Raw genomic sequence first — 14,867 nt, 5'->3', positions numbered from 1 at the left:
ATCTTGATTTCATAATAAATAGGAAGCTGAGGATTCATGATTTTCTGAAATTGATCAAAAGCCACATTGTTGTTAAAAATGGAGACATCAGAAATCCAACACAGGTCTTATTTTAAAGGTCATGGTCTTTTCACCTGAGGATGATATAGAGAAGGGACCATGTCTTGAATCATTAACCAATGTGCTTCTCTCGTATTCCCCCACCTAGTCTAGCTGGTCTACCTTCTTGGACCATAGCATACACCCAGCCCAGGCAGTGAAGGCAGCCTGGGTTTATTGATACCAAGGTAGAGCAGTTGGAAAATCAAACCAAAGAGAAATAAGCATATCCATGCTCATTTTCTAAGTTTCATAACAGATTTTTCAAACACAAGACGAAGAACATATGGAGAGAAAGGCTTTTTGAGTTATGAGAGCCTAGGTCTTTGAGCTGAGATCCTGACCTAAGCAGTAGGCAGAAATGATGCTGTAAGACCCAGGGTTTTCCCTTGGCCCATTCAGACTAGAAGGTCTGGCTCCTATCATGCTCTACCTCCTTTTTGCCAGACCAAGCCCTTGAAGGGTATGGGTCATTAGGAGCCCTCCTGGTACCCCAAGTGGAAGATGCTGGTTCATGGTTTCTTACCAAGGACCCTGAGAGTTAACAAAAGTCCAGAAGTCCTCTGTTCCTCCCCACAGACCACCATGACACTAGAAAATGAGTACTGGGCAGACACTTTGAGCTAACCTTCTAGTCTCTCAATACTCCTAGGGATATGGGAAGTAGTCAAATGTTTTCTCTAAGTAGCATGATCGGACCTTGAGGGCCAAGAATCTGAAAGGTCTCTTAGTATAAGACATGCTGTGAGTGACATTTGACCAGTGCCTACATGGAGAAGGGGACTGCTTAGCAGACACTAATTTGGACAGAACCCCCACCCCCTGGTCAGGTACCTCTCACTGATGCCCCAATGCCAGATCAGAGCTGTGTACTTTACATACTATCCTATGTGTGTGTACATAATGGGGAGCAAGTCTAAATTAGTGGAGTTTATCCTAAATAGATAAGATGAACATTTTCTAGCTTTGTATTGTCAGGTAGAATGAGACCTTGTAAACATGTGAATTTCCTCTTTATTCCCACTTTACTCATTTACTTTGAAAGGGTTAGTTATTTTAAAATTGTTTTAAACTTTCAGTGTAAGGAGAAATAATCATTCTCCTAAAAATAAAGAAGAAAACTAAAATAGAATTTGCACGTTGATGAACCATGTGGAAGAGTCTCATCCGTTCCCATGTCATTATTCATTTTCATACTGGTGACTTCCAAGTCTCGCTGTCAGCCTCCTCTCTCCTCTACATCTCCACCAAATCAACACATGCAGGGAGGTGAGGGCTGTAGTGGAACTTACTACATTGTTAAGTCAATGAAGGAATGCATGAATATTTAATTTGTTTTTCCAAGAAATCTACTGTGTGATCTGTCCACAGGCAATTTTATTTAGTTTCTGAAATTTTGATTGGTTTTCCATCACTTTGCAAATAGAATAGGGATACCGTTGCTCCTTTATGGGTTTCTGAATGAGGGAGCATCCAAAGCTATTTGCTATCAACCAGTGATCACGTGGAAAAAAGAAAATTTATGGGCATGAAAATTCTCCTCTGTGAAGGCCAACAGGTTTCAACAAAGAAGATGAAGTTCTATAGAACAGGAACATGAACAGGGCTCAGGTTGATTTTGGGTTATTCAAGACAGACCCTGACCTTCATTCTCCAGGCCCATGTGCCCTCCAGTAGGGCATTTGCTGGTTTGGCATCACCAGGAGAGGCCTTTCTTAACCACTTTGGGGGAGGATTGCCTCCAAGGTCTTATTCCTGACACTCTTTAGAAAGATCAGAACTGAAGTTCCTCCTGTGCCCCTGTCTTCTAAGGCCTGAGGTGGTCCTGGGAGATGGCTTAGCTTCCTGCCTTTTGCTTTGGCTGCAGATGTGACAAGGTATTTGGTCACCATGGTTATGTGATAGCTGCGCAGCTCTGCCAGGGCCTGCACACACTGGTTGTAGGCTGCCAGGAGTGGGCCATTCCCGGAGGATAGGACATGGTCCCTCAGTGAAGGAGCTGACTGGATGGCTTCTATGAAGGCTTTATGAGAAGGTGGCATGTAGTCCCTCATGTTGAGCAGAAAGTCACCTGAAAGAAATAATCCAGACCAATGTCAAAGCTCCACATGGAAAGGTAAGCAAGCCGGGCTGCTTTTCCAGACATCAACGCAGCAAAAAGTGTTGTTAATCATCCTAACTGTCCCATCTACTTTGCGGGCTTCTTTGGTAGTAGACTTCAAACACACAGATGCACACCCCTGACTATTGATAGGTGATGGGGAAGGGGAAATGAAGTAAGCACAGCTCAGATAACTGAGTTGGAACCACTTCTATCAGCCAGTGTATAAATTTTTATCATATACCAAATATGGGCCTGTGAGCATAAACTCTTAAACTAAGTAGCTAGATAATCTGCTGAATTTTATTTCTTAAATGTTTTGTTTTGGAGGGGGTGCTAAGGAAAAAGAAAGTAATAGGGTTTATAAGAGCAAAAAGATAAAGAATGAGCAACTGTTTTAATAACAACCTCTTGAAGTCAAATTGTTTAAAATCTAATCATTTGATATGTATAAGAAATGTAGATAGATAGGTAATTTATAGGAAACCCATTCTGTGTTTAATATTATACATGGTACGACACCTACTATCATCACCAAGTCAAAATCCATGCAAAGTTATAGTTCTAGAGAACTGACTTCTGCAGATGAGACTGGATCCTCTGACACCAAATTCTAGTCTTTGTTTTTCTAATTCAACTTGAAAACTCTGTACTACGAAGTGGTTTTGGCAGCTATTAAACATTTGGCTCAAGACTGACAGGTAAGGAAATGGTCAATTTCAAATTTCTAAAATGGTTGGCTCTTCCCTCTTCTGGTCTAAATAGAATTGGCTTGAGGTTGCACCGTTTTCAAGGGGAAGGGCTTTCATGGAGCAGCTTAGAGCCATCATGGGCAACACCCAGACTTAGCAACAAAATGCCAGACCCTCCAAACTCCAGAACTCTCCTTCATTTTAGAGTAAGGAAGCCATTGCCTAAAGATCCAAACAAAACTGCAGTGAACAGCTGGAAATATAGCAATGTTTTAAGAATTGGAAATGAAACTCAATTTCCTGCTGAGACCTGATATTAATTGACTTGACACAATAACATGTGGCAGGCACAGAGTTTCCCAGTTAATTTGGAAAAGTATAGACTTCGTGACATTTTAAGTTACACTTGGTTTTATCAATTTGTAAAAACACCTCTGTTCTTCTCCCTGTTAAGAAAAAAAAAAGAAAAATGTCTAGCTTACCACTTTCCTTGCTATGGCGAATGCCCAAGAACTCATCAAAGGCATGAAGCACTGTGCTCTGAGCTGCACTCCCTCCGGAGTATTTCAGGGGCTCTGTGGAGACTCCTTCATATATCAATCCCACAGGCATTGCTGGGTTATCTTTCCATCTAAGCAAGAGTAAAAGTCAGAAAGAAGTAGGTGCTTGGAGTTAAGAATGTATTTTTCTGATATAGAACCAGAGAGTGAGCAATAAAGCAAATATGATTTGAATGGCAATTTTAGGGCAAAAGACTGGATATCTTTGTAGGACATGTACTTAAGCATTCTCTTGACCCCAATTTCATAACAGGACATAGAATGCAGCCCTTTTCCTCCCTCATTTAAAGGAGTTTTTCAAAGAAGAATAGAGAATTCCCGACTGGTGTGGCTCAGTGGTTGAGCATCGGCCTATGAATCAGATCACAGTTGGATTCCCAGTCAGAGCACATGCCCAGGTTGCATGCTTGATGTCTAGTGTGGGTGTGCAGAAGGCAGCCAATCAATGATTCTCTCTCATCATTGATGTTTCTATCTCTCTCTCCCTTTCCCTTCCTCTCTGAAATCAATAAAATTATTTTTTAAATAAAGAATAGAGAAGAATCTCGCATCCAGTCATAAAGATGACATCAGTGCTTATCAACAAGAACAAACGAGGGGCTCCAGAACAATCTTCACTTCATCTGATAAAATAGCTTTGATGACTTGATAATTCCACTAGTAAAGATTTGAAAACACACACACACACACACACACACTCACACATATAAATACATGCACACACATCACACATATCTTTGCCCTTCCCTGAAACAGTTATAACAGTTGTCACATTAAACTATCAGTTCTAACTGCTACCTGACTTTATGGAAATGCCTTTATCAAATGCTCTGTTGACGACATGTATGTATACTAAGCGTATGACTAAAAGAACATAATAAGCCTGCAGAGTGCCAGAAGCGAAGTTTAAGGACATGTGGAAGGACTGCAAGAGAGGCTCTCAGTCATGCTCAGATTAAGTGGGTTTTTCTCCCCTCTCCTCTCTTTTCTTCTCTCCTGTCTTCCCTTCAGTCTCCCTAATTCCATTTATCTTTTTGTCTCTGGACCCTCCTCTTTCTACCTCCAACTATTATACTCATTTCTGTCTGCTTTTTTACAAAGTCTTAAATAGTCACAGAGTGTAAGTGGGTGGCTCCATAATGAGACAAAAACAATAGCACCAAGAACATATCTATTTGTACTCACAATGCTTTACAGTTTATAAAGCACCTTCACATTCATCTTTTCATTTGACCTCTTAGGAGTAGATCAAGGCAGGTATTTTTTTTAAGTTTATAATGGTCTTTATTATCCATGAATGAGTGAGATCATGTGGTATTTTTCCTTATTGACTGGCTTATTTCACTTAGCATAATGCTCTCCAGTTCCATCCATGCCAAGGCAGGTATTTTTAAGCCCATTTTGCAGATAAAGAAATAAAGACTCTAAGAAGTTCATTCTCCAGGGCCACATTGCTGGGGAACAGGAGAACCAGAACTTAAATTCCAAACTTGTAATTTTCTATTTTCATGTTCTCAGAACCTGCACATGTGGATTTCTCCTTTTTCTAAGAAACAGAATCTTTTTCTCTTATTACCGGGAACAAACTACCCTCCCAGTTGTTAACAGTTTAAATAACAGGCTTACGTGATGTCTCGCCTTCTTCCCGTAATTCTAAGAGTCATTGTGCTTAAGAGAAGGCAAACACATTGCATACACACGAAAGTCGAAGACAGGCCACGCAGCTCGCTGTTCATGACCTTTTTTGCATATTTCTCTGAGGCAGGAAATGCTACAAGAGGCTGGATTGTTTTCTTTGGGGATTGTTTTTGGTTGGCTGTCCTGTGGTTTTCACTGGAGGAATATCAATCAGAGTGGCCTTTGCAGGTGGGGCACTCTCACTCTTGAAAGGAATGGAGCACAGGAAGCAGTCGGGGAGACAAGTGGGAAAAGCAAAGGAAGGCTTCTGAGTGTATGATTGCAACATGCTGAGCCTGTTAGGAAAGAGGGCTCTGTTTTAGGCAGATATAGAATTTAATCTCAGCTGTGATGTTTATTAACTGTGAGCCTTGGCTTAGTTCAATCCTCTCTGAGCCCCACTTCCTCCTCCACAGACCACAAGTATCCACCTTATTGGGTTTTTGTGAGAACTCATTAAAATAATACCTGCTCAATGCCTGGAATACATTATGAAGCATTCAATACATTTTAAGCCATTTTAGAATGTTATTCCGAATGCGGTGGGATCCCTGTTCTCCCTTTCATTATTCTGTAACTTGTTCCAACCCTCTGAGTGTCCCTGCTCCTAATTTGTACCTACTTCCTAAAGCTGCTGGAAGAAAGGAATGGGTTTCAGAGAGGTTTCGCGACTCGTCAGAGTTCAGAACACTGGTCAGATAAAATTTCTAAACAACATATTCTCTGTGGAAGAAATAGGGAAGATGACTGACACTCTGTAGTTAGTGGACCAAATACAAGGACCAGCCTGTTCAGGTTGCCTTCGTATTCCCGTCGATGACCTTGCCTAGGCGTTTTGGTCTCCTTCACTAGTTCCTTCCCATCATGACAACTCCTAAGTGTCAGGCTCTCTCAGGGCTCAGTCCTTGGGCTTCTCACTACTCTCACTTCACAAGGGATCTTTTCTAGCCTCATAGATTTAAAAACCTATTCTCACTGTCTACAAATTTGCACCTGCACCTGAACCTCTCCCCCCTATTCCAGACTCATATACTACCTGAATGCCTGCTAGACATCTCCACAGGAATGAACATGTCCTAAACTGACCTCCTGATTCCCCACCCTTTTGCCAAACGTGTCCTGCCTACCGTCTTCCCCAACAGAAAAACTGGCAGTTACATCTTTTCAGCAGAGTTGGACAAAACCATGGAATCTTCTTTGATTGATCCCTTTCTCTTCCATTGCACGTGCACTCCAATAGCAGATCCTGTCAACTTTACCTTCAATCTGCATCCAGACCTGGCCATTCTCAATGCCTCTCCTGTTACCACCCTGGTTAAAGCTACCACCCTGAACTGTAGTAAAAGCTCCTTACATACTTTCCTGCCTCCCATTCTTGAGTTGAAATCATCCATTTTCCACTTAGAAGATAGAGTGATGATTCGAAACTTAAGACAGATCATGTCATTCCTCCCAGACTTGCCAGTGTTGCCCATCTCACTCAGGAAAGAAGCCTACAGGCCCCTGCAGGACCTGGTCTTCCACCAGCACATGCATCTTTCTCATTCTCCCCAATATTTACTCCATTCAAGCACTGCTGGCTTCCTTGCTGCTACTCCTCCATGACAAACATGCTCTCACTTCAGGGTCATTGTCATTTCTTTTCCTTTTGCTTGCAACGAGTATCTAGGTGGCTGACTCCTTACTTCTTTTGGGCATCTGCTTAAATATCACTTAGAGGTGTGGCGTTCCTAGATCGCAATAAATAAATAAAAAACTTTGGCCACCACAATCTATGATTAGTATCTTACTTCACATTTTCTCATTTTGCTTATTGTTGTAATGTATCTTGTATGATACTTGATGTTATTATATTTATTTCTCCATCTGCCTCCCATCATTAAAATGTATGTAAGCTCCACAAAAATGAAGTTGCTGCTTTGTTTTATTGCTTCATTGCTAACACCTAGAACTGTGCCTGGAAGATGAATCAGTGAATAAAACATATAGCATTTTATAATTATGTGTTATATCTAAAATATGTGGACCCAAGTATATTTCTGAAAAATACCTGGACAGCCTAAAAGAGCCATCAAATGCTCAATCAAATGGTGAAGACACCAATCCCCTTTTTGTGCCCTAACCTGAAGAAGATACGTTGGAGCCACATAAATACCAGAAGAGAAAATACCAGTGTGAAAGTCAAAAAAGTAAGAGAAAGGCATCTACTTTTAAAACCCACATATTCTGTCTATGGTGACAGTAGTCTGAGGAAGGGAAATTGAGTTCTTGTGAAGAACCCAAGGATTGCTCCCATGCATTCTCAGGCCCAAACTGCTGTTTGTGAAGGAAAGGAATTATTTTTTTTCCTTCAAATCTCTGTAGGCGAGATTATTTTTAGTCTTCTTGTACCATATTTCTAGGAAACCCAATAGAAGCAGACATTTAAAAGGAAAAGAAAATGAGATGACATTAGTTTTCCACGGGGGCTATTAACCTCCTGAGAAATTTAATATGAGTGGGAAATAAGGATAAAATGTTTCATCTGCAGATGAAATCTTTCAACTCTCCTAAATAAAAATGCTTTAAAAAGCCAACAAAAGTAATAAATCAAACATGGGACAAATCAAGAACACAGGAGCAGAATTAGATTTTTCAGGACAACCCTATTGGGAATTATCAACAATCCAGATGTTCTTGGTCATCTGCACTTATCAATGTACTTAGGATTTGGGACTGGTCACTTAGTTTAGCTATATGGGAAAAATTTTTTGAGGATCAGAAACAGAGGGGAGACACTGATAAAATGCATCATTGACCCAGAAATTATTTTAATGAAAACAAAGTCACCTTGTGGTGTCTATTGAATCATGATAGGTAGAATTCAAAAAAATATTGCCCCAAGATTCCCATTCTAATTCCCAGAACTGTTAATATTATGAGATTTCAAGCCTATAGATATGATATATTATATTACAAAGGGACTTTGCAGATGCAATTAAGGTTACTAATCAGTTGATTTTAATATAGGGCAGTGATGGCTAACCTATGACACACGTGTCAGAGGTGACACGTGAACTCATTTTTTTGGTTGATTTTTCTTTGTTAAATGGCATTTAAATATATAAAATAAATATCAAAAATATAAGTCTTTGTTTTACTGTGGTTGCAAATATCAAAAAATTTCTATATGTGACACAGCACCAGAGTTAAGTTAGGGTTTTTCAAAATGCTGACACGCCGAGCTCAAAAGGTTCGCCATCACTGATATAGGGAGTCATTCTAGATTATCTAGGTGAGCTGAATCCAATCAATAATTTCTTAAAAGCAGAGAATTTTCTCTGGCTAGTGACAAAAAGGAGAAGTCAGAGAGATTTGAAGTACTAGAAGGACAGGAAGTGTCATTGCTGAGACAGAGGAGACCATGTGACAAAGAATGCAGGAGGCCTCTGGAAGCTGAGAGCAGACCCTCTCTGACAGTCAGCAAGGGAACAAAGATCTCAGTTTCAAAACCACAAAGAATTAGATTCTACGTAAAACGTGAGTGAATTCTTCCCCAGGTTCTCAAGATAAGAACTCAGCCCAGCAGATACCCTGACTTGGCCTTTTGAGACCCTAAGCAGAGAACCAAGTTGAGCTCAACCTGACTCCTGGCTTATAAAAATGTGAGATAATTAATGTGTGTACTTTCAAGTTGCTAAATTTGTGGTAATTTGTTATTTAAAAGGAAAATTGATACAAACTTAGAGAACCAAGTAAAGCACAAATAGATTTTTCAGAAATAGGTGCTTCCTAAATTCCAGTCTATTTAAAAACATTTTTAAATTACCCTTTTTTCTTTTGTCTAATCCTACCAAAGCATAGCTACATGTTTTGCTTAATATTTGTTGCTAGAGTCTTTTTTCTACAATCAGATCTTTTCTTGACCCTGACTACATGAAAAACATACAGAGAGTGAGAAGAATTCTATATGATATTCTCTTTGGAGAGCATTTCAGGAGTGAAAGTCTAATTCTGAGAAATACTCCCAATTCCGTGTCTGTCACTCCCTATTTCTCCCTTTTTCCCACATAAACCAGGTGTTTATTACTCTCAAGTTATTCTGTGGAAATCATTCTGCTTTTATTCTCTACAGTGAGAATAAATGAGAAATCCCCACCCAGACAGCCCTCCCTTAGAGAGGGCGGTCACTTTCTCACATTCCAGACCTACCCAATCTATAGAAAATACTTAGTACATGTTGTCACTCTGTTCTTGCACCAATGCATTATACCACTAAATCAATAAATTTATTGATTTGGGTATTTGGCATGTTTCTTGTTATATCCAAGTACAGCTTCAGATTCTATCAAAAGCCCTTCAGGCATCTCCTAGTTAAACATATGGCACACTAGATGATATTGACTTCACATTTTTTACCACATCCATCACTACTGCCACCTTTCACTTTCCACCATTAAAAACACACACACCCAAACAAACTCAACTTCTGAAAGTGAATAGGAAAATAATCTCATTAAAACATGTCAATGTATGACTAGTGTATTTAAAAAAAAGAACTGCATCTAAGAGTAGAGATCTATTTTTGGAGAGATTATAGGTCATGTGACAAAAAAAAGTACACAGAAATATGAGAAAATGGCTTGGTGTAGCCATCCTAGGAATGTTATAAGAAAGCTTTCAAGTTACTGTCTATATCTCCATCTGTTTTAATAACAAGGGGAGGGAATAAATATAAATGATTGAGCTTTGTGCGTGGCATATTGGGCTTTTTTTTCCTTTCTGTCATCAAGGTGGAGTTCTAAGAAAGTGAATACAAATGAATCTAATATGGGAGCCTAAGGACAATTACTCTAAACTTAAATATTCAACCTTTAATGTCATTTGCCATGCAGATGGTACCCCTCTTCTTTTATCCAAGAGTGGATCTAGGTGACTACCTTGCTAACTAACAATGGTTATTTGGTGTGTTTCTTACTCTAGGAAGCTTATGTCAGTTTCCACCCCCATAAATTTGGAAAATGCTACAGAGACCTCCTGCAGGAAAACAGCTGAACTATACTTACCCAGAGAGAAAGATCCGGATGACTGCATAAAATATGTCTGGATCTACATTATCTGGAGGAGCAATCAAAATGTGAACTTTACTACAGGCGAAAAAAGCAATTGGTTACATGTGCATGGGCCCTGCTGAGCTCCTGGGGCTGCTTCTCTATCTGATCTGCATGGAAACCTGGAATGAAAGCTACAAGCAAGAGGTGGATGGAATGTTCTCCTCTGTAATTGTCCTCATTGGCGCTTGCAGAACTTTTAAACTATTCCAAATGCTGCCCTTTTCTATTTGTGGTACTTCCCCTTTCTCTACTTAACAACAACAAGAAGAAAGATCAAGGCCATCTTTTTAAAAATTAATAATCTGAACAGACATGATGTTTGAGAGAATATGGGGAGTGGAAAGGCGAAGGCAGAAAGGAAGAATCACCTCTCTCACGGCTCTCACAAGAGAGGGAAACTAAAGCCATCTCTGCTCAAGTGGAGGTCTGTACTGCCCACAAAGGACAGAGGAGTGGAGCGTCCCCTGTCTGGCTGGGGATTGCCACACCAGGTCAAATACAGATTCATTTAGCTCCACATTTAGCTGCATTCAGTAAGTTGTGCAGCTATTTTGAATCTAAGCCAATGCTTGTGGATAACTGATTTCACTAGATAATAAAATTATACATAAGGAAGCAAGTTTCCACATTTGTAACAGATTTCTTTTAATCAACTTTTGAGGATTGTTCTCTTTCTTCATCTAATGGGGCCCCTCTGTGACTAAGCATGCTCTCTTATACATATTCCTGTCTATCTCTCTCTGTTTCTGAGAGGGGAAAAAACACGTCTCTTCTAAGGATACCTAAATAATGACATCTCTATACCATCAGTTTTTCTTTTGCTACCATCACACCTACTCTCTGGTCCTCCATCTCTTGTTTTTTTCTGAAGCCCCATGACTCAGGTAACTAATGTCTTCCTTCAGCCTCAGGGTTTCCCAGTGCTCCTGAATGGTGTTACAGTCTCTCGTTCTTCTGTGACAATCCTCTTCTGGACTTTTTTCCTGGGTGATATTTCTGGGTCTTATCCATTTGGTGTGCTTTGCCTCCCCCTCCCAAATGCTAAATAATAGGTACACATTTTTCTAAATCAGTAATGACTGGCAATAATTTTTCACCCAACTTACCATATTTAATGAGGAAAAGTCAAATGATCATTTCAATAGATGTGAAATGATTTTGATGTAAAACATTTCAATATGTGTGAAAAAAATCCATTCATGGTAAAAAATAAAGCAAAATGATTTAGCTAATTAGGAATAGTAGTACTCATTCTTGAATTGATAAAAGGAATCCATAAAAAGTCTCCAGTATACATTATACTTAATGTTAAAATATAAAAAAATAAGTATTTTAAAATGTGAAACAAAACAAGGATCAGCATTTCCATTTAATACTGTATTGGGAGGCCTAACAAGAAGAATGAGAAATAAAAATTAAACAGAAATACAAGCTATAAGTATTGTAAATGAAGAAAAAGTGAATATTATTCTCAAATGACTTCTCTATAGAAAACCCAAATAATCTCCACATAATTATTACAATGAATAAGAGTGTTTACCAAGGTGCTATATTTAAGGTTAATATTCAAATATCAATTTTATTCTATAAATTAGCAACAGTCAAGGAAATGCAGGAGTGGCAACATTATCATAGTGGGATAAGAGTTTCTACTGTCTTTTGCCAATGAATGCTGATTTACATGGTCACCCATGGACCAGAGAGCATTTGTGGAAATCCAGGAGTCCAGCAAAGCCCCAGCACGCCACTACAGTAAAAATAATAATAATAATTTGAGGATATTGAATGCACTAAAGGGAGTAAGAAGAGCATTTCACTTTACCTACATCACCCGCCCCACAAGGAGACATAGCTCAGGACCAAAAGAGACCTCATTGGCCTGTGACTTGTCCCACAAGGAAAAGTAAAAGCATGTGAGTGAGTGCCCAGCTTCCCCAGCTGCATGGAATGCATCCAGAGACCCACTTCTTTCTCACCACATCCAGATTACTAAGGTGAGCTTCAGGACTGAGAAACTGGGTGGGTGGGGGGATGAGGAGCAGCTGTGAGAGTGCCAGATAGGGCTCTTGGAAGGTATTAAAGGGATGCAGATCTTACTGACCATCTCACGGACTCTGACAAGATACCCTCCCAGGAGCTGATGGAGATGCTGCCCCTATAGATCCCCCAACTGGCCTATGGGCATCCCTAATGTTCAGGGTGCCTTACCCACATGCCACACACCGACATGTGGCCACTTCCTTGTGTGCATAGCAGAGGAAGAAAAGAGTGAGCCTTTGTGAAGAAAGAAGAACAAAATTGGAAGCATTGTGCTCCCTGATTTCAAACTATATTACAAATCTATAGTAATCAAAACAACAAGGCCCAGCTGTCATGGCTCAGTGGTTGAGCATCTACCTATGAACAAGAGGTTATGGTTTGATTCCCGGTCAGGGCATATGCCCGGCTGTGGGCTTGAACCACAGTGTGGGGCATGCAGGAGGCACCAGATCAGTGATTCTCTCTCATCATCGATGTTTCTATCTCTCTCCCTCTCTCTTCCTCTCTGAAATCAATAACACTATTTAAAAACAAACAAATAAAAAACATGGTGTTGGCATAAAAACAGATACACAGATCAGTAGAAAATAATTGAGAGCCCAGAAATAAGTCTAACCGTCCACACATATATGGACAATTAATGTAAGGCAAAGGAATCAAGAACATACCATGGAGAAAAGACAATCTCTTCAATAAATGGTGTTGGAAAATTGGATAGCCACATGGAAAAGAATGAAACTAGACCACTATCTTACACCACACTCAAAATTAACTCAAAATGGATTAAAGACTTGAATGCAACGCCTGAAACCATAAAATTCATAGAAGAAAACATAGGCAGGAGGTCCCTGACATAGGTCTTAGCAATATTTTAGTCTGAATTCAAAGGCAAGGGAAACAAAAAGCAACAATTAAGAAATGGGACTACATCAAACTAAAAGCTTCTGCATAACAAAGGAAATCAGCATCAAAACAAAAAGGCAACCTACTGAATGGGAAAAGATATTTGCAAACCGTGTGTCTCTTAAGGAGTTAGTATTCAAAATATATGAAGAACTCATACAACTCTACAACAAAAAGCAAATATCCCATTGTAAAAAGGGCAGAGGATATGAATAAATATTTTACAAAGAAGATATATATATGACCAACAGGCACAGGAAAAGATGTTCAGTATCACTACTTATTAGAGGATTGTGAATTAAAACATGATGAGATATCACCTCACACCTGTTGGCACATTTCATTATCAAATATATAAGAAACAAGTTGTTAGAAAGGATGTGTAGAAAAGGGAATTCTGATACACTGTTGGAAGGAATGTAAATTGGTGCAGCCACTGTAGAAACAGTGTGGAGAGTCCTCAAACATTTAAGAATAGAACTGCCATGTGATCCAGCTACTCCACGTCTGGGTATTAAAATAAAAAAATAAAATTATTGATTTTAAAAGATATATGCACTGCTATGTTCATTGCAGCATTACTTATAATAGCCAAGATATGGAAACAACCTAACTGTCCACTGATTAATGAATGGATAAAGAGATGTGATATACACTGAGTGGCCAGTATATTATGACCACCTGACGTTTGTAGGCAAATTAGCTATAATTTCTCCGTGAAGTTGCTAGAGGGCCAAACCATTATAAATAGGGAATCAGGTTGTATACCACGACAGTAGAAGTGATTTTTTCTGAAGATATGGGTAAACAACACTATTTAACAGCCTCTAAACATGGGATTTATATTTATTCACTGAGCGGCCAGATTATTATGACCATCCCATCAGTACTTCATTGGGCCACCTTTTGCCTTCAATACTGCAGTGATTCTTCTTGGCATTGACTCCACGAGATGTTGAAAGGTGATGCTGAAGTATGGTAGCAACCATACTTCAGGTAGAAACTGTAGTTTAACTCTAACCCTGCTGTTTGGCTTAACAATAGAAAAGTTACTTTGATTTTCTGAATTGTATACATAATCCCATTCAATTGAATGACTATCCCATTGATTGTTTCCTTACTGATTTTAGAGAGCACATTCTTCTGTACCTGGGAAACAGGACAGCACAATTATCCTAAATTGTTTTAGTGGCCACAGATAATGTGTTCCAGTTGACTCAGTGGTCCCAAGACCAGGACAGCGCACTTACTCTAAATTACCTCTATGGCTCTAGATAATGTGTTCCTGGCAACTCAGTGGTCTCAAGACCAGAGAGCTCTAGATAAGGTGTTTCTGTCAATTCAGTGACCCCGAGACCCAAAACTATAATTAACATGCTTAATTCTGCTTCTGTAAACTGTTTTTTTGCAAACCAGTTTCCTCATTCCAAACCTTGAGATGTAATTAATACCTTTGTGATCTTTGCCTATATAAGTCTGGTTTTGCCACCATCTTATCACTATGAGATTTGGGATGACCCCTCATAGTCCCGGATTGCAATAAATGTGACTCTTTAATTCGACTTCTTGAGGCGTCCTTCTGTGATTCGCGGGGTACGTTACAACAATGCGAGGTATTTGACACCATGCCTGATGAATAGCACTGTCCAGTTCTGTGAGATTTGATGGTTGTGGAACCAGCTTCCTGATGGCTCTTTTAACT

At 39.5% G+C, this 14,867-nt stretch overlaps 1 protein-coding gene across 1 annotated transcript in view; it reads right to left on the bottom strand.

The window, feature by feature from the left end:
- Positions 1–1,814: 1,814 nt before the first annotated feature.
- The window catches only part of IDO2 (indoleamine 2,3-dioxygenase 2), a 45,636-nt gene continuing 32,583 nt past the window's right edge, over positions 1,815–14,867 (bottom strand). Inside the window, exons 8-10 of the mRNA XM_006086254.3 lie at positions 10,175–10,226; positions 3,375–3,523; positions 1,815–2,170 (exon numbers count right to left, since the gene is read on the bottom strand). Of these exons, the coding sequence (XP_006086316.1) occupies positions 1,815–2,170; positions 3,375–3,523; positions 10,175–10,226 (557 nt within the window). The remainder of the gene's footprint in view (positions 2,171–3,374; positions 3,524–10,174; positions 10,227–14,867) is intronic.

Source organism: Myotis lucifugus, unplaced genomic scaffold (genome assembly GCF_000147115.1).
Source record: "Myotis lucifugus unplaced genomic scaffold, Myoluc2.0 scaffold_26, whole genome shotgun sequence".
Taxonomy (NCBI): domain Eukaryota; kingdom Metazoa; phylum Chordata; class Mammalia; order Chiroptera; family Vespertilionidae; genus Myotis; species Myotis lucifugus.
Note: the sequence above shows the minus strand (reverse complement) of the source record. Positions and strands in the feature narration are given on the sequence as shown.